This window comes from Heliconius melpomene, chromosome 21 (genome assembly GCF_056956725.1).
Source record: "Heliconius melpomene rosina isolate 202511_hmr_F chromosome 21, ASM5695672v1, whole genome shotgun sequence".
Classification (NCBI taxonomy): Eukaryota; Metazoa; Arthropoda; class Insecta; order Lepidoptera; family Nymphalidae; genus Heliconius; species Heliconius melpomene.
In genome coordinates this window covers 5,421,233-5,440,802 of record NC_140409.1, presented here as the reverse complement: position 1 = coordinate 5,440,802, position 19,570 = coordinate 5,421,233, and the positions used below count along the sequence as shown (strand labels likewise).

At 31.9% G+C, this 19,570-nt stretch overlaps 1 protein-coding gene across 1 annotated transcript in view; it reads left to right on the top strand.

The window, feature by feature from the left end:
* The window catches only part of LOC146526993 (uncharacterized), an 81,776-nt gene that overhangs the window by 25,917 nt on the left and 36,289 nt on the right, over positions 1-19,570 (top strand). Inside the window, exon 2 of the mRNA XM_085205883.1 lies at positions 7,913-8,056. Within this exon, the coding sequence (XP_085062009.1) occupies positions 7,913-8,056 (144 nt within the window). The remainder of the gene's footprint in view (positions 1-7,912; positions 8,057-19,570) is intronic.

Genomic DNA, 19,570 nt, shown 5'->3' with positions numbered 1-19,570 from the left:
TATAAGTATCATCATCATCATCATCATCATCAACAGCCATCTTTTATCCACTGCTGGACATAGGCCTTCCCCGATTCTCGCCACAACACTCGATCCTCAGCTTTTCGGACCCATCCGCTTCCAAGTTCTTTATGTCGTCGGCCATTGGCAAGAGGTTGTCCCACCGGTCGTCTTGTACGGGGTCTCCACCCTAAGACACGTCTGCTCCAGCGGCCGTCGGCTCTACGACAGATATGCCCCGCCCATTACCACTTCAGCTTACCAATTCTTTGAGCTATGTCGGTAACTCTGGTTCTCCTCCGGATTTCCTTATTTCGGATTCTATCCTTAAGAGATACACCGAGCATAGCCAGCTCCATGGCGCGTTGAGCGACTTGAAATTTGTGGACGAGGCCTTTCATTAGAGTCCATGTCTCCTCCCCGTACGTCATAACCGGAAGAATAAGTATAAATATAAGAAAATATTTTTTTAAAAATCTGAGGTAATTCAATTTAATAATATCTTGTTAGAAAATTTCGCTTACAAACATAAAATAAGAATAAGAGAATTTTACTTTCAGCAGTAAGTAAACAGTTGTTTTATATTGTGTTTGCATTGACAAAGTGTAGTCTTATCGAACTTTTTCTACATTGCTGTAATTTGAAAGGCACGTGCATAGAGCGCATCGACACGATAAAAGCGAACGAGAACTAAAACAAGAGTATTTAGGTTAAAAGTATTTTAAATTTTAGTGATAAACATACGGCAGTGAACGCAACGAATTTGTTTTTGATAACCTTTCAGACTACTTTAGAGGTAATAAAAAGGAACTACAAATATTTATTTATTTATTAAAGGTATTTCCTACATTTCTTTATAACTACTTATCAAAATGGGGTAAAAGATGGGAATGCCGGAAACTTGACTAGGGACAGATGCATTTCTTAGACACTGTACTTAGGCGACACCTGAAAATCTATGTGATTTTTGAAATTTTTCGAACTTTTTATTATTATTTTATTTTATTATTATCTTGTATAGATTTTACTTACTTTAATTTCATATCAACGTCACGAGTTTGGCCTGGAGTGTCCGTGCAACATTGTACCTGTAGTTGTTTCAGAAAACGGTTAAATCGTGAAAAGCCTCGACCAACATCTCAAGGGGCTATCGCTTAACTGTAATTGCCTGGAGGAAGAAAGGCTGTAAAACTAGCATTTTAAACCCTACGAGTATAACTGTTTTTAATATATTAATTTGTAATTGTTGTTATAATCTTCTTCTAGACTTCAAGTTACAAGAGAAACAGTTAAATAATAAAATATAGTATAGTTAAATAATAAATATACAGCTAAATTGTAAACATAATTTATTATTCCTTAATTATGATTCAGTACTGTTATAAAACCGAATTAACATACAATATCATGCATATTAATGAAATTACAAGAGATTAAAACAAACTAGATTTTAATGTAATACTAACTGATAGTCTTACAGTATTGTAGTTGCTACCAAAATAACTTTCATAGTATGTAAACATGATATCTATACTTTAAATATATTTAAAAAATCAGGTTCACATTGCATTCCACAAGCAACAGGATAGGCAGAGAGAACTTAATGTCAAGATACTTCGTCCCCCACTTTTCGCTTAATTCTGAACGCATTGAATGTTGAGTAGCAGAACTCAACGTCGCGCTTTGCCTCAACACCAGAGCGAAGAAATGAAAATATAAATTAAAATAAATATTTCATTTCTTCTAGTGGGGATCGAACCCATGACCAGCGTTTACAGTACGACTGGCTTCTTGTACTTCAATACATAATAATTTAAAATAAGTTATTGACTTTAAAAATGTGGTGTGTTGATTTATTGGTGGCTTAAAAAATGTCAAAATTATGTTACGCCACCCTACTTGTATATTAAAAAAAAAAACCTAGAGCTACTTAGATATTTATTCGAAACCAAGACTTTAAATTAAATTGTCTCAACAAGTTAGTTCATGACTATATATATCAAAAACTACCCATCAAAGATACCCATCTTTTTTTCTTTAACATTTTTTACAAGAAAGTAATAACCCGCAAACAGGATCTCTTGGGTTAGTAATAGTTCACATGCCAACACTTTATATAAGTATAGGGTAGATAGGGGAGCTAAAGCATGTAACTTGGGAAGTAGTCGATCGATTGAAATGAAACTCTGCAACTCTTTATATTCAGACTTATATACCTGTGCAAAAAGTTCTTGCGCAATTTCCTCTTATACAAACATACATATATAGATGAAAGCTTAAAATGGTTGATTTGGATTTCGCTTTATCCCTGCAACCCCATGTTAAATTTTTCCAATTTGTTCAGTGTAAATTTTCGACTATATTTATTAAAAAACCTTTAAAGCCTCACTACGAAATTGCTGGATTATCTCTTGCCTGAAGTTTAACTAAGTGCAGACGGTTGCGTACATTCTACTAACATTAGTTAGTAACCTTAAGAGCTAAGGAATCGGTAACTAGTTATCTTTTTAATTTAGTGGGCAATTAGTATGGGCAATTGACAATTAGTGGGCAAAGTAACAGTCAGTCAGTGTCATATAGAATGTGGACTGAAATTTTTATATGGAAATTACAAGGAATCAATGATTTAATCATCAGATAATCTTGCTCCTCTTGAAACTATAAAACAGTAAAATAAAACAGTGTTGAAATCCGGAATTATATATATTTTTCAATAAACTTAATATTTCTTAAAAACTATATTGGCATCTACATGGCATTTGTCTAGTACTAGAGTCTGCCCTCCAACTCAATCTACTCCATATTGCAGGGTCTTTATAACCTTCGGTATAAAATCCAACCAACTAAACGGAATAAATAATACTTTTTGAAAAAACAATTGCTTTCAATATCAGTCTATCAATGGAGAAAAGCTGTTGATAAAAACCAGTTATTTCTACAAAAATAAGCTAACTTCGAATAGTTTCATAACAAAATCCAATAAAAGATATCTTTAGCAATTCATAAAATATATTAAAAAAATGTAAAGCACTCTCACTCTATATTATAATAAACGATAGACGGAAGTATAATATTAATTTTATTAATTTGGTTGGTTGTTTTTTTGTGATTGGATAATTTCTTCATTTTAACATGAAAAAAATAAACAACCATAACCGTTGTTTACTTTTTACTGGATTTGTTTATTGTTATTTGTATATTATATTTCTATTTGTCTGATACATTTTTTTTATATAATTAAAGGACCGTCTCGTGAAATATCTAAAGTTCAAAAATAAATAATAACCAGCACTTTTAACACCGAAATACAATTTCTATACAAATAGTATTTCGGTGGACATTTCAAACACTATCTGTATACAAATAGAGCTAGAAGCGATATTGAAGCCACCCCGATCATATAAGTACCCGTCAATATAAGTTGGCCCCGTGGTTTGTCGGCCGGCCACGTCGACCTGCGTCGGAATCTGTATGGGAGGACGACTGATTGTTTTCAATATTAACATTTCTAATTTTTAGACGAATAATGTTAAATAATTTAACATTAATTTTATATTTTTTTGTGTTAAGTAAACTAGTTAATTGGGGTACAATGTGCGACCGTAAACGCGATGGTTGTGGGTTTGATTCCTCTTCGGGGGAATGAAATATTATAATATTTCCATTTCCTCGCTCTGGTAATCAAGCAAAGCGCGGCGTTTATTTCCGCTACTCAAAATGCAATGCCTCACGAATTCGCTGGAAAGTTGGAAACGTAAGTGTCTTAATGGGAAACGAACTTAACCCCTAGGTTCCATGGTTTCCCTTGCATACCCTGCTATGTGCACATCTGTTTGCTATACTTACTTCTTGACTTTGTCTTCCTGTCCTCCTCTTTTTCTAAATCTTAACTTAACACAGGAACTATTTGTAACTTCAGAATAAATTGCTATAACCTCGTTAACTATGTGTGTGAGACATTTCTACCAGGTTCGTTCCGTTTAAATAGCCATTTAAAAAAATTGTAGGTCTAACAAAGTAATTTAGTAGGTCAAACCATAATGTTACTACACAAAAACGACGAAACGAACAAGCGACGAGAAGTTAGAGAACTCGATCGATGCTTACTTACGGTAACTACGAATACGCGTCATTTACATTATGCTCGACTGTATAAAAATTCAAGCCAAAACTACAAAAATCTTTAAACAAGCTATAAAACAATGAATCGTACTAAAGTTATATTATATATGTCTGTTTTTATAATTTGGCTATAATCTAAGAAGAAGAAAGGACTTTGAAAAATTTTAACCCTAAAGAGATGAAATAGGGGTTGAAAGTTTGTATGGATTTTTTTTAAATCAACTCTGTTTTTATTAAAATTGAAATTCAGACTCTTAAAAATATTTCATTGAACACATGTGTCATGTTTTTTTTAGAATTCACCTCCTAAGGGTACAAATAAGGGGCTCGGCTGTACTTACACAGGATCTCTTTTTTTTACATGTATTCTATAATTGCGTATATTTATCTTTTTTATTACCGGTCAATTTCCTTCATGTGTTTTCCATACAACGTGACATTGGCAAAATGAATTGTGCTCAACTGGCACGCTCGAAACGCCATATATCGAGAAATCAATCAATCTACCTCAATTTCCTTAGGATTCCATTATCAGATCCTGACTTTGTGTTAATGGAACCAATAGGAACGATTTTTAAAATAAAAAATATTTTAAAATCTGTTCTCAATTGACGGACACATAAAAAATATAGTTGTCGAATATACCTCCTCCTTCTTGATAAAGAAGTCGGTTAAAAATATAACAATTATTTTTGTAGTGTGTAGGATGACAGTTTTTATTTCAGATTTAAAATAAACGTTTACATTCTAAAGATAAAGTTCGATTTCTCAGAAACTTATTCCATTTATTAAATGAATAAATAATACATATTCATCAATTTTAAATGTAAAAACTGAATCTAATATATAAAATGAAGAAAAGTACCTATAGAGATGGGCTGAAATCAGTCGACAAGTCAGCAATGTAAATATGTAGCTCTTCAAGTGCATCTAACCGTAACATATTTCCTTTGACGAATGAACTTTTGATTTTTACACCCATGTCATATAAAATATGTAGATTTTATTTACAATATTTTTAGTTTACATGATGAATATAAACTCTTCTCATAGTACTTATTTAGGAAAATATTTATTTATATGAATCAACTGCGTGATGAATATAGCATTGGTGAATGTCGAAATATAACGTTGGATAAACTTTTGGAAATTATTAGTTTAGCTCGATTTGTTTTAAATGTCTAATTACTTATACTAGAGGACTCTCCTCCACTTACCAGTGAACGAAGTGACCACGGAAGTGACCCGTGCGCTCGCTTGCCTTGTTTTACCAACGCATAATTATATACTAGAGACCCGAACCACGGAAGTGACCCTGCGCTCGCTGCCTTGTTTTACCAACGCATTGCTATACCATACCTGTATGTCATTTACAGAAAATATAACTTTTACAAAAGTATATATTTTTTTAAATTAAAACGCACTTCTCTACGTATTTCTGATTAAATCCTACACCTCAACTTTGCGTAATTTAAGGGAAGCAATTGAAGGAAAAAGGTGTATTTCTCAGGCAAGGAGGATTTTTTTTTTACAGGGAATTGACAATAATAATATCACGATGTAACAACTGCATTCAGGTTATGGGGGATTATATTGAAAAATAATAATATTTTTGGGTTAATTTGTGTGCTTTTTCTTGCTGACAAAGAGAATAAATACATTGAACGTTTCTCGTAAATGTCATAAAGTCCACGCAAAAGAAATAATAAATTAAAATAAATAGTTATAATTTCACAAATAACTATGTTTATGCACTAATTTGTGTAAATGAATGAATCCATACATTTTATAGTTCATTTCTAGTATTGAAATGCACCCTATTAATCAAACCGAGCCATTAAAAATCTAATCGAACGTAATCTACTACCAATCTGCTACGGATATTTGCTACATCCATTTTACTAAGGGAATTACACCTTAGTTAAGTTCAAAAGGATATTGACTAAATGTTTATTTTTGTTTGTATTATGTCATATATTATTTCTTCCACATGATATTGTATATTAGTTGAGATATATATATTATATGGACCGTATATTTTGAAAGTGGTGTAAGTCCACTTTTGAGAAAAATGAGAATCATAGATTTTTACAATTGTCTAATTTTGAAAGTGGTGTAAGTCCATTTACAACACATAAATATATGTTATCGTAGTCTAATTAGCCAAAAACAAATTTATATAAACGAATTAAATGTTCGTAAAACAATAGAAACAATGCCAGACCTCATATGATTTTCCTGTATTTTTAAATCAACAAATAAACTAACCTTTAATTTTCTCGAAACAAAAGAAAATGGACTTACACCACTTTCAAAATAAACGGTCCATTATACTAGTATTAGTCTTCGGTAAAATCAGGTTTACAGAAGAAAAGAAAATGAAAAGAAAAGGTGTATTTTTGAACTACTGCGGTTGAGGGTTTTAATAGATATTATATGACCTTGAGAATTAGAGATCAATTTTGTTATTTGCCTTGCTTATGTTCATGATGACACCTGATGTAGAACCAGTGGGACAAATAAACTACTAAAAATAATAGTATGAGTTATTCACTTTGTTTGGTATAAGTTATGTTTTCAATAGAGCACAAATTAAATGTTATTCATGTACATGCTTCAGAAGTGCTTGTAATAATATGGTAGCTAAATGTGTCTTTTCAAAATTATATTAATCTCCAAAAAAATGCGCATAACTATCGTGATTTCCGCCGAAAAACCCGATCTCACGGAAATCGGATGAAAAGTTGCCTATAATTATGTTGCTTAACAACCGCTGCCATCTTTCGGCGAACGTCCCATAAAAACCGCTTCAGCTATTTCGTAGATTAATCCGAACAGAAATAGAGACAGACAAACATTTTAAATACTAAGTTAAATATGCACTTGAAAAAATACGATTATTTTTAGATCACAGACAGACGTTTCAATTTTATTCATATATGTATATAGATACTTATTACTAAATCCTTATTAGATATCATAAGAGGCAATTATATTCTTTATTTTATAAAACATGTTAGTGAGTTCAAACTGAAATAGCTTTATAAAGGTGCTTAAATTAATTCCAATTTCCAATAATACTTTCAAAGTGGCTTGTCTACTATTAATATTAATGGAGAACAGATTTTACATCTAAATACAAAATGCAACCGAAGTAAGATATTATTTAAGGCTCTTAACCAATTTTCTGGAGCTGGATATACTTACTAATTGGATATCTATATATATAAAATCGAAAGGTCACTCACTCATCACGAAATCTCATAAACTACATGTGCTAGGAATCTGAAATTTTGCATAGGAGTTACTTATAGGACGTAGGTACTCATGGAGATAGAAATTAATAATAAAGTAGTTCACGCAAGCGAAGCCGCGGGCGGGCCGCTAGTATTTAATAATTCATGCGCACGATTTTGATGTCTTTAGAATATTCCAAATGTATTTGGAAAAGATTATTAAAAATATGAAAAAATCCTCAAATCAAATCTTCGCAGCCATCTACACCTAATTTCAATGCAGCCACGTATATGTCGTTTGTTATAATAATAATTATTATTAGAAATAAATAGAAAATTAAAAAAAATATTACTTTTGTTCAGTATGTACGTAATTAATTATTCTTAGTGTTGGATGCACAGTTTAGTTTAAAAGCGTTTCCTATTTAATGTTAAGCTAGAATAATTAATGAATACATATAAACTTTATCATTAAGACCACACTTATATATTTAAAATATTTAAATATGCATTTATTTTGTTGTCTGCTTATGAATATTCTTTTTTACCTACAGAAATGGAATATGGTTATGAGGAAGAAGAAGGGAGTGACGTTGACAGAGAGTTGCGGCCGATCGCCCGTAGAACCGGGAAACATATTGCAGCCGGGGAAGAACGCCCGCGCATCAACTCTAGCCAGCAAACCACTCCTACAGAAGGCAAGTTATATATTTATTTAACTTGGTATATTGCTTTTCTATTATATTCTTTAAGCCGTTCTCGTTATGTCTCTCTCTTGTATTTTCCAGTTAACTTGTAATTTTTCAACTTTTTTCTTACCTCACGCTATAGGTATCCCGCATATTAAACTAAACTGGGGAGATCTAATGTGTGGATTTTAAGACACTAAGTTCGAGTTAAGACACTCTACCTAACGTTCGAGACATTGCGCACTGAGTGACAGAACTTATCGCTTCTTGTTCACTTTCTCCTGTAATGGAATATTTTTTTATCAGTCATTCCATATATAGTCGGACATCCAAAAATAAAAGGAAAACGTTGATTGGCAAAATACCTTTCCATTTGCCTGCCAGTTTGAAATCTAATATCACTGATTGCTCCGTACCACTGTTATTTTTTTAGTATTTTGACACTTAGGTACATTGGCAAATTAAACTTATATCAATAAAAGTACTGTAACTAATATTTTTACAATATATATATATATATTTTATAATATTGTTAGCGTACAAGTGTAAATGTGGGTAGATTTAGGTGAAAAAGACAATAAAAGCTGTGAAAAACGGGAACAGTTGCTTGTAGGTGGAAGCCCTGAATGGAGGGTATCTAGTGTGTAGTGTTGTTATTGAGTGATACATGACACTTATTGTTTTCTAACAATATATATCTTTTAGTTTATTTTCAAAGCGCCCAGTATTTACATTTATGACAATCTATTTGGGCAACAAATTATTTACTTTGCTCGCAGGATATCTCCAGGGATCAGAATGGACAAACTTTAAATATTGTATTTTATGTTATGTGTTATGTTATTTCGTTCTGCTATAATTTTCATGTTCGTTGCTATGGCGTTAGCTTCGTCAGTTGCAGTCGCGTTTATCATCACCAACGTATTTTTACAAGGTGAAGAAGTGAGAATCTTGTTTTTTATTTTTCTCCATAAACGCATTATGAGTCGTTTTTTAACCCCAATAAGAAATCCGAGCTACTTAGGTTTTTCCGTCCGTAAGGCTGTCGTGACGCAGCGGCACAAGGGAGTGACTGTAACGCGACGGTTCTGGGTTCGATCCCCACTCGAGGAAGTGAAATATTTATTTACGTTTATATTTCCATTTCTTCGCTCTAGTGTCGAGGCAAAGTGAGGAACGGAGTGTCTTAACACTAGACTTCGCCTTTCTACCCTGCTACACGCGGGAGACAGCGTGAAGTTAAAAAAAATATAACTGCAAATTCAATAAACGCTTTTTCAAAATTAAATGCTATTTTAACCTTTTTTCAATGGGGACTTATCGTGTTTTAAATAAAAAGGTACCTACGCCAGTCATACCGATGCTTGTAATAAACGAGCCTTTAAAATTGATCAATCTCTAAGAGCCGCTTTGTTAAAGTTTGCCTGAAGTTTTATAACCACCATCTGCTCTCCTCGGCCTTTTATCTCACTATAAATCGATGCAAATTATATCTAAAAGTTATAAAATCCGAAATTCTTGAAGGTAAATACTAAATTAGGACAAATATATATTTTTTGATTTAAATTGAATTATCAACCTGCAAGCTAATATTATTGATATTATTTGCACGTTGTTATGCAATTTTTGAAAATATTAAAATTTTGACAGATTTTTATAATAAAAAAAACATATATCGGCCATCGCCTATACTCAAATTATAAAGCTATTCTTAGAAACTACTGGTGGAATCTAAAAAAAACATTATTAGGTCCTTATTAAAAATATATTATTCTGTTAAATAGTCCATTTACCGTGGCTCAGGAAGGCTTCAGGCCTTTAGCTTTAGGAGGCTTACACCACGTTTTCTTTCGATTTACAAGTGAAAAGTCAATGCTTATTTAATTACATTGATTTTGAATGTAGAAAATAAAAGATTTTGATACAAATTCATTAAAAGATTGACGAACAAAAAACTGGCGGTCTTAAACTCATTTTGTAAAGTAAAGACAATTTAAAATACTTATCTAAATTATAGTGTAAGTTAGTATTGTTGTGATAGTCGGGGAGAGGTCACGTGTAGCAGTTTCCCAGTACTCGGCGGACGCCTCAGGTGTTACAGTTTAATAGAAGTTTGCTTATAGCTTGGTCTGAGTTGTATTTGCGGATTTGTTTAGCTTTAACTCGATAACTTTAAACATACTGGTTTGAGGCCGTTGTGGCACAGCGGCACAAGGGTGTGACTGTAACGCGACGGTAGTTAGTTCGATCCCCACTCGAGGAAATAAAATATTTATTTACGTTTATATTTCCATTTCTTCGCTCTGGGGTCGAGGCAAAGCGCGGCGTTCAGTTCTGCCACTCAACACGCAGTGCCTTCAGAGCTCGGCAGAAAGTGGGAGTGGAGTGTCTTAACACTAGGTTCCCTCTGCTTACCCTGCTGTGTGCGGGATACAGCGTAAAGCTGATTAGATTTCATTTATTTTATGATTATGACAATATAACAATCGTATTGTTTAACACCTGAATGTCTTATATAATTACAAATCCTCTTTCTAATTAATAAAAACTAGTCACAACCTATATAAGTCAATAAACTAAATATTTGCTAAAAAATTCTGGTTGAGAGGAAATAATCGCAAAAGATATTTAAAATTATATAAACCAGTTTAATAATTGATAATGAGTATGTAATAATTTAATTTGTATTCTACGTATACTTTTTTATACATATATACATGTAAAAAAATTTGGAACCTCACTAATGCCAATTAATTAATATTTTCTACAATATTAAATCTGCTTTAAAAATATTTGAATGGAAAAGATCGCAAATTGCAATCTTTTCACAAAGAAATATTTTCTGATAAGTTGCTCCACCGCCTTATTGCTTCCTTTTTAAACGGTCGTGGAATATTGACTGGGGATACCCCAGTATTTATAAAATTTTCTGTATATTGCTCGATTTAAATGGCGAAAGGAGAATTGGAATTTATCTTTCAAAGGATAAGGATAACAAAATATAGAGTTATTAAATCAGTGTATTATTAAAGTCTAAGTATTGTATTTAAAATCTAAAACAATGTTCCGGTGTTATAGGAAGGACACAACACCCAACGTTACTTATAATATTTATCAGAGTATAATATTAAAAGATAATACATACATACATCACGCTTTATCCCTAGCTAGGGTAGACAGTCTCTACATACCTCTTTCGCCTCGTCCACTGTCATCAACCTCTTCATGCATGCCCTCCGGGGGGTCCTCATGCTTTTTACGTGACCTTCCTCCAGTATCTTTGATATTGTGTTTTCGAAGGTCAACCGAGGTCTCCCCCTATTTCTCTAAAAAACAATAAGAAAGTCCAGTTATAATAGCTACGTCGGTTCTTCTTCATATTCTTTAAATAAATATGTAGAATAAGAAAACGCACTAATTAAATTATTTTCTTAACGAAGTTGTACGTATTCAAATAGAAGTTAGATCTCTAATCTATTTTAAGAATATATGTATGTAAATAACTGTTATATATGTGCATATATAACGGGAAGGATTTCAAATTAGAGAAAAAAAAATTAAATCCAGTAGTTTACCTATATGTTATCTAAAGAAAAGTTTATTTTGGTCTTGTACAGAAACAGTCGCTTGCCGCGACGTGATGTCCTGGACAGTATTTCAATAAAGATGGGAAGAATGGAAGAATCTGGGAATAACTTGATTTTAAATTAGGTTTCTACAGTCACCTCCAAAGGAAATATGGTTAAAGATGCGGAAAGATAAGAAAACTAGATAAAACTAACATAACGTTGTTTTCAAAGTGGTATGCAATGGAAAATAAAATTTGGATTTCTTTAAATTAAGTATATAAAATATCTCCATAAATGCGTGAGTAGGCAGACTAATTCTGATTTGTATCACAATTTTGTAAATTAAGAAATTTATTGAATATATTTTCATATAATCAGTAAATTTCAAAATGAACTGATCTATTTCGATATAGTTCTTCATTGCGGTACTAAGAAGATCTAGATGTTATGTATTTCATTGAAGATTGTAAAATAATGAAATGCCAAAAATTATATACATACTCGTATATATAGTGGGCATTGTTAGCATGATTAAAAATATCTTAAAAAGGTATTTTTTCCTACATATTCAAAGCTAGATTGCTCATAAAAATTTCCAGTTGTATTTCATGCTCGATTTACGCTTTGGGAGAGGGGGTCGCCCGGCGGAATGCGTACGTCCTTGACCTACTCAGCTCGCTGGCTGCTGGGTGCTACGAAAAGATTTTTTGTTTTATTGTCTTGCCATTGTAAATATCTCATATATACCGTTTCTTTTAATAATTATTAATATTGAACTAATTAACATAAAAGCAGTGTAAATTAACATACATTCATCAGTTATTAATAACCTACTTTAAAGTAGGACAGCATCATGCCGAATAAAGGGTCAGTATCCCTTATTTCGTTACAAACATAAAATCGAGTCTTATTATGACGGCATTTAATACTATAAGAATACTTTTATGATATTTTCTAAAAATAACTTTTATTAGTTGCCTTGTAAGTAATGTTGTTACCAAAACATATAAAAGTTATATTAATAAATTACCATTTGGTGTTTGCTGTAACATATTAATGATAGATAGACAGTTGCAGAACTTTTTTTTTTTATAAAAATGTAGCCTTAAATTTTTATTTGTACTTAGACGATTTTAAAGAAAAAAAAAACAGAATTTTATTACAAATGAAATTAAATAGAAGGCTTAGAATTTCCAATTCATATCTCAAATATAGATAAGAGTTGATTCACCTAACACTGTGTAGCTTTGCACAGATAATTTACATAATGTATCAACATAATAGTATGTTTCATGTTCTGTTAAAAATAATAATGTATTTATTATTTTTTGTATAAAAGTTATTAATTCTAAAGTCAACATAAATAATAGGTATTTCTCGGAAATGGTAAACCTACTGTTTGTGGCGAGCAAAAATAATATGCTTTAGTTTTTTCTGATGTAAAGCTTTATATTTTCAAATATAATAAAAATAATATTTAAGAACTATTTGTTAAAGTGAGCTTTTATTTTATTGATAGGATATTTATTGACTCTATGATGTTTTATTTAATACTAGCGGACGCGCGCAGCTTTGCTTGCGTATTTAGGGGTGAATTCTAATAAACCATGAAACATAACACATGTTGATGAATATTTTTAAGAGTCTAAATTTAAAATTTTATAAAAATCGGTGGCGATCTATAGATTTTTCCATACAAACTTTCAACCCCTTATTGGCCCTCATAGGGGTGAATTTTAGAAAACCATGAAACACATGTTCAATTAAATACTTTTAAGAGTCTGAATTTCAAATTTTATAAAAATTGGCGCCTATTAAATAAAATTCCATACAAATTTTCAACCCCTTATTTGCACCCTTAGGGGAAGAATTCTAGAAAACCATGAAACACGTGTTCAATTAAATACTTTTAAGAGTCTGAATTTCAAATTTTATAAGAATCGGTGCCGATTTAAAATTTTTTCCATACAAACTTTCAACCCCTATTTCACCCCTTTCCTTTTTGGATGTCCAGATTTTGGATGTCCAGATTACAAAAGTAAACATCTGTCCAAATTCCACGTTTCTACGCACAGCGGCTGTGCGTGCGTCTTGCCTCAGTCAGTGAGGACAAGTCCTTTTATATATATAGATTAATGTCGATACACCAAAGCGAACAAATAAAAATATTAAATATTTAATTTCCTATTATTTATAATGTTATACGCTAAACAAATTGAATTTTAAATCTTTTGCGATTTTATCAGTTTTAGCTCGCAAAAATTGTATTTCTCATATACAAAACAAGTATCGTTAAGTACAAATTTTTAGTAGTATTCGTGTTGTAAACTTGCTGAGTGCAAACAACGTAATCTCGTCTTTTTTATTAAAAAAGAGGTCACGGTGTATATAACGCTGCGTATAACATCACATGTAAAATATGCAATTTTAAGTTAGCGTATCTTTCTATTATATACTTACTAGCGGCCCGCTCGCGGTTTCACCCGCGTGAACTATGTTATTATTAATTTCTGTCACCATGACTACGTCGTAGTGACGTCCATGCAAAATTTGAAACTCCTAGCATTCGTAGTAACGAAGTTTCATACAAACTTTCGACCCCAAAAACAACCCCTTAGAAGTCGAATATTGCGAATTCCCGTCTTAGCGAGCACCTACGTCCTATAAGTAACTCCTACGCAAAATTTGAGATTCCTAACACTTGTAGTTTCTGAGATTTCGTGATGAGTGAGTTACCTTTCGATTTTATACATATAGATATAATAACATAATCATATATTTTTTAAAGTATATGATATAGCGTTGTGCGGTCGTAATTTAATTTTCAAATTTGCACTCGAATTTACTTAAAAACTTCTTTCACATGAACCTCGTTGTATCGTATAGTTTAAGTGTCAAGTTAACGTGCTTAATAATATTAGTGTAGATAATAGCTACTACCTCAGGCGCAGAGCGCAGACATTCGCGAGTCCTACCACGCAGGACGCCGGACGGCCTAGGTACCTACTCACTTTCCCTCACTTTCCCTCACTGAAATATCCTTTTAGAGGTCAGTTACTGAGTCAGTTTAGATTAGTTTGAAATATCTTTTTATTGATACTCTGGAAAAATCAAATTTGATATATAATATACACATTACAACACAACACATTTAACGCATTTAATTCTAATAATACTTACTGGATTGTTTAAAATAATCTCGAAAATATTCCGTAGTTTTCGTAATTTCTCTCTAGTTCTCCAATTTTTTCTATATTTTTTATAATTATTTGTGAAATTGAACCAACTTTAAATCTTTTTACGTCGTCCGCTAATTTCGCGATCTAACAACATTGTCATTGGCAATAATAACACTGATAGCAACTACAGCCAATTATACAAAACACTCATTTTTTTAACTATATTGTCACATGCAATTCTGTTTATTGACATAAGTTTTTTTATTTATGAACCGATTGAAATAAAAAGAAAGACAAAAAATTTTTAAAAACAATTATTTTGGGTTTTTGGTTTTTTTTTTTGGTTTTTGGGGTTGGGATTACCCTATTATAAAATAACAAGTTTAACAATAACAATTTTTCTGATATATCCATGTACAGACGGCGATGAGTTACAATTTTATTATAAGTATAAGAAAAGCTAATACGTTACGTTTCTACTAAAGCTTTGTGATAAAGTTGTAAATTGTGCCAAATAATTTCCAATTTGATTTTTTGTTAGGGGTGAATTCTCTGTAGTACCAACGCAAAGACAAACAGGGCAAGAAGTCTGGCGTTGCGCCAACCAACTCCATTTATAATTTTGAACCACAATTTTACACGGATATTCGTCATCTCTCACTAATCTGTCTCGTAGGCACTATATAGAAAGATGCCTATAGATAAAATAAATCCAATGGTCCCTTTTAACTGGTGCTCTCTTAGTTTCTATATCTATCTAATAATCTAATGAAAAATTCTAATATAAATCTTTTAAAATATGTATGTATGTAAACATATTTTTCAAAAAGAATAGCCTATTCGATCGTAATAAATCCTTTAAAAATAAATACACTTTTTCAGCGAATAGAAGTATTTTAGCTATAAAATATTTGCCAATTTTATAATGGAGATAATTGCATTTTGCGTCGAGTATTCCTCGTTTCCACGTATCTGTAATAGGCTTTATCGACTACAAATGTTTGGAAACAAGCTTTGAATTTATACAAGGTGCAAACAATATTGGTTAATTTGGTAAAACATACGTGATATTTCAAATTTCACTTGCTATTCTGACGAAATGCAAAATTGTTGTATTGTTGCAATTGTATATTTACTTATTTAGGTATAGTTTTAGCAGCTATAGTTTTAGTTTTAGTAGCAGGGTAGGCACAGGCAGAGAGAACCTAGTGTTAAAACATTCCGTTCGTCATTTTCCGGCCAATTCTGGAAGCATTTTGTGTCGACCAAAACACAACGTGCGATCACCACTCGAGGAAATTAAATATTTAATATTTTATTTTTTTTGCTCTGATGTCGATTCTAAGCGCGGCGTTTAGTTCTAAACGCAACGCACTACCTCTAGAATTACGCGGAAAGAGGGGAACGGAGTGTTTTAACACTAGGTTTTCTCTGCCTACCCTGCTGTGTGCGGGCTACACTGAAGCTAATTTAACTAATGATTTATGTATATGCAATTATAGAATTCTACTTAAGTCTACCTAATAAATTAAAATTAAGATCTGATTGTAAATGCCTATCAACGTTCCAAGGTATATTTACAGGAAGACTAATTACGATAGTGCTGATACACTGCCCGCTCCCACTCAAAGCGGACACTAACATGTTTGTCAATATCTCGCTGTTTAATCTCTGCTTCTATATGTTATGAATTAAATGCAGGAGAACTGCAATCACTAGTCGTTGCAGCTTAGTATCTATTTGGAATACAATACATTTACTCCTAACAATATATCAATTGTATTATCTATATTAATACATTTTACATACACAAATTGCTCAAAAGCTAGTTTTAAGAGTTCCGTACCTTTTAAGGGAAAAAGGAACCTATATAAGATCACTTGGTTTTCCGTCTGTCTGTCTGTCAAGAGCCGTGATCTCAGGAATTCTTTGAGATATGGAGTTGAAATTCAAACCATATACATAGATCTATGGCCCTATGATTTTCTGAAAAAAAAAAGTATTTCTGCGCGGGCGCAGTTAATTTACTCAGGCGAGAAAAAGGCTTTTTAAAAATTATTTATTTAATTTTATAAACAACCTTTCTGTTTTAAAACAAGTTGAAGACAGAGAATCTTTACTAAAATTTTATATAATTCAAAATTGAGTTTTTTGCGATATAACCGCCCTTATCTTTTTGTAAGTTTTTTTTTTCAGGAAATAACGGGGTCGTAGATCTGAGTATATGGTTTGAATTTTGGACTTGCTTCAATTTATAGTTTGTCAGAAATTCCAGATCTTATTTTTAATATACAAATGGAAAATGCTTATTACGCTGAACTTAGTTTACAATGGTGGTATTTCATTATTTCTTATAATCGAGCTGGATTCTTATGGTTTTTCATCAGATGTGCCAGATCTTCAAAATTAACGTGTCAATGAAAAATACATACTAACCTCGATCAAGATTTTTGATAAGGCGACAACGCTATTAAAAATGTTTTATAATTGATGGACTCATTTAATTTTATGATCTACAATGTTTTTCTTACCTATTTATATGTAACTTATCGCTTACGAGAAATAGGTTAATGGGAATCGATGGAGACTTTTGGTTTCGTATTTTGTTTGTAATAAAAAGGTATTGGGTTCTTTGATCTCTACTAAAGCTCTCTCTCTCTCCCTCGTAGGTCTCTATTAAGCTCTGTGAATATTTGTTAACTTACTGTCAATTTTAAGTAAACTAATATTGCTATAACAGTTTAGTTGTACAACTTAACTATATAATATGTAGATAAGTAAACAGCGAGGCTAAAAAAATATAAACAATTGACGAGTTGAACTTTAAACTTACTGTTATTAAATAGATGTAGTGTATCTGGTTAAAAATAAGACTATAAACAAAGTTGTGATAAATATGATTGCAAAATCGAGCTTCTGGCTATTATCCAAGTGCAATTCTGAAATCTATGTCACGTATATAATATGTATATACGAGGACAATAATAGGCAATCTAAGGTAACAACGAATTTAGCACACTATTGATTAAAAGGTTACTGCTAACCTGCCCGCGCCGCGTGCTCTTTTTTAAACCAAATAATATAGTTTTCTTTAATCTTCTTTCTCTTCTTTCCTTCTTTCCTGCAAGAATACATTATATATTATTTTACTTAAACAAATATGTTCAACTTAAAATAAAAACCCGTTTTACTTAATTACAATTATTTTCAACGATATGCCCAAATATTGCTCTTAAGGAATTATCGGACCACTTTAGCCTGCAAAAAATTTAAAATATTATGAAAACACGAATTTGACAATGCGTGTACGATGTTAAACTAGTGTTACTAGCTACTAATAGTTTGCTCTACGTTCTTCTACGGTTCAGTCGGCCCAAATTAGATTGCGAAATGGCGCTCCAAAGGCGCTTCCAAGGCGCTGCGCTACGTCGTAGAACACCGGGGGTAAAGTAGTTGCTTTCATTAGTATCGCTCTAAAACATATAAAAGATTATTTATAGTATGCTGCTAGGCTATGGAATAAATATACAAAAATTAAAATATATTATATGTATACCTTTTATACATATATTTATTTGCATCTACAAATATACTAGTATACATAATTTGTATGAAAAAGTGGAGCAGAATGACCTTGTATGCAACAATCATGATTTTGTAACAAAACAGAAATTCGCAATTTAGGTAAAAGAATTTGGTTCATAAAATTCCTTTTAATTTTAAATACTATTTTCGGTTTCATAGTTTAATAAATGTTATTTACTTATATGCAATAAATGTTATTGAGAAATATTTATTCATAATAATTCAACATATCTCTATGGAGGCCACTCGTAGCGCAGAGGCACTGTAATATCGACTGGTTGTGGGTTCGATCCCCACTCGATCAGATGAAATATTTATTTAAATTTATATTTCCATTTCTTCTGCTCTGGTGTCGAGGCAAAGCGCGGTATTTAGTTCTGCCAACTCAACACGCAATATCTCCAGAATTCAGCAGCAAATAGGGAACAGAGTGTTTTAACACTAGCCTACCCTGCTGTATGTGAGATAAAGCGTGAAACTGATGTAATTTTTTGATTTATAATCTCTATGTATAAATTTCCAAATTATTTGTGTTGTAGTACCTAATGACAAGAAAATTATATACTTGTATAATTTTACCAAACGTCAAAATTACTTTTATGCGTCGATTTATTTCAGATTTAATCTGATACATGAAGTTCTGTTAAATTATATAAAAAATATATACATATATTATATCTTCACGTTACCAAGGCCTACAGGCACGTTCACCTGACACCGCTGTGCTTATTCGCCTCAAATGATGGATGAAAGGCGGTCGACGATGCCTCTGCATTAATGACGGAACAAAAATTTTCATCTTGCTATTCACTTCCGAAGTATGCCGTGAATACGTTGAAAAACAATTATAATATCTTACTATAATTATCATTATCTTTTCTTCGTTTCCTGAATATGAGGAAAAGTTAATAGGAACTGACGAAAATATTGATGAATATCTAGGTGTATTTTATATGAATTCTTCATATTATCTATATATATAAAATCGAAAGGTCTAAAGGAAATCTCAGAAACTACATGTGCAAGAAATCTCAAATTTGCATAGGAGCTATTTATAGGACGTAGGTGCTCGCTAAGACGGGAATTTGCAATATTCGACTGCTAAGGGGTTGTTTTTGGGGTCGAAAGTTTGTATGAAACTTCGTTACTACAAATGCTAGAAGTCTCAAATTTTGCATATACCTCACTAG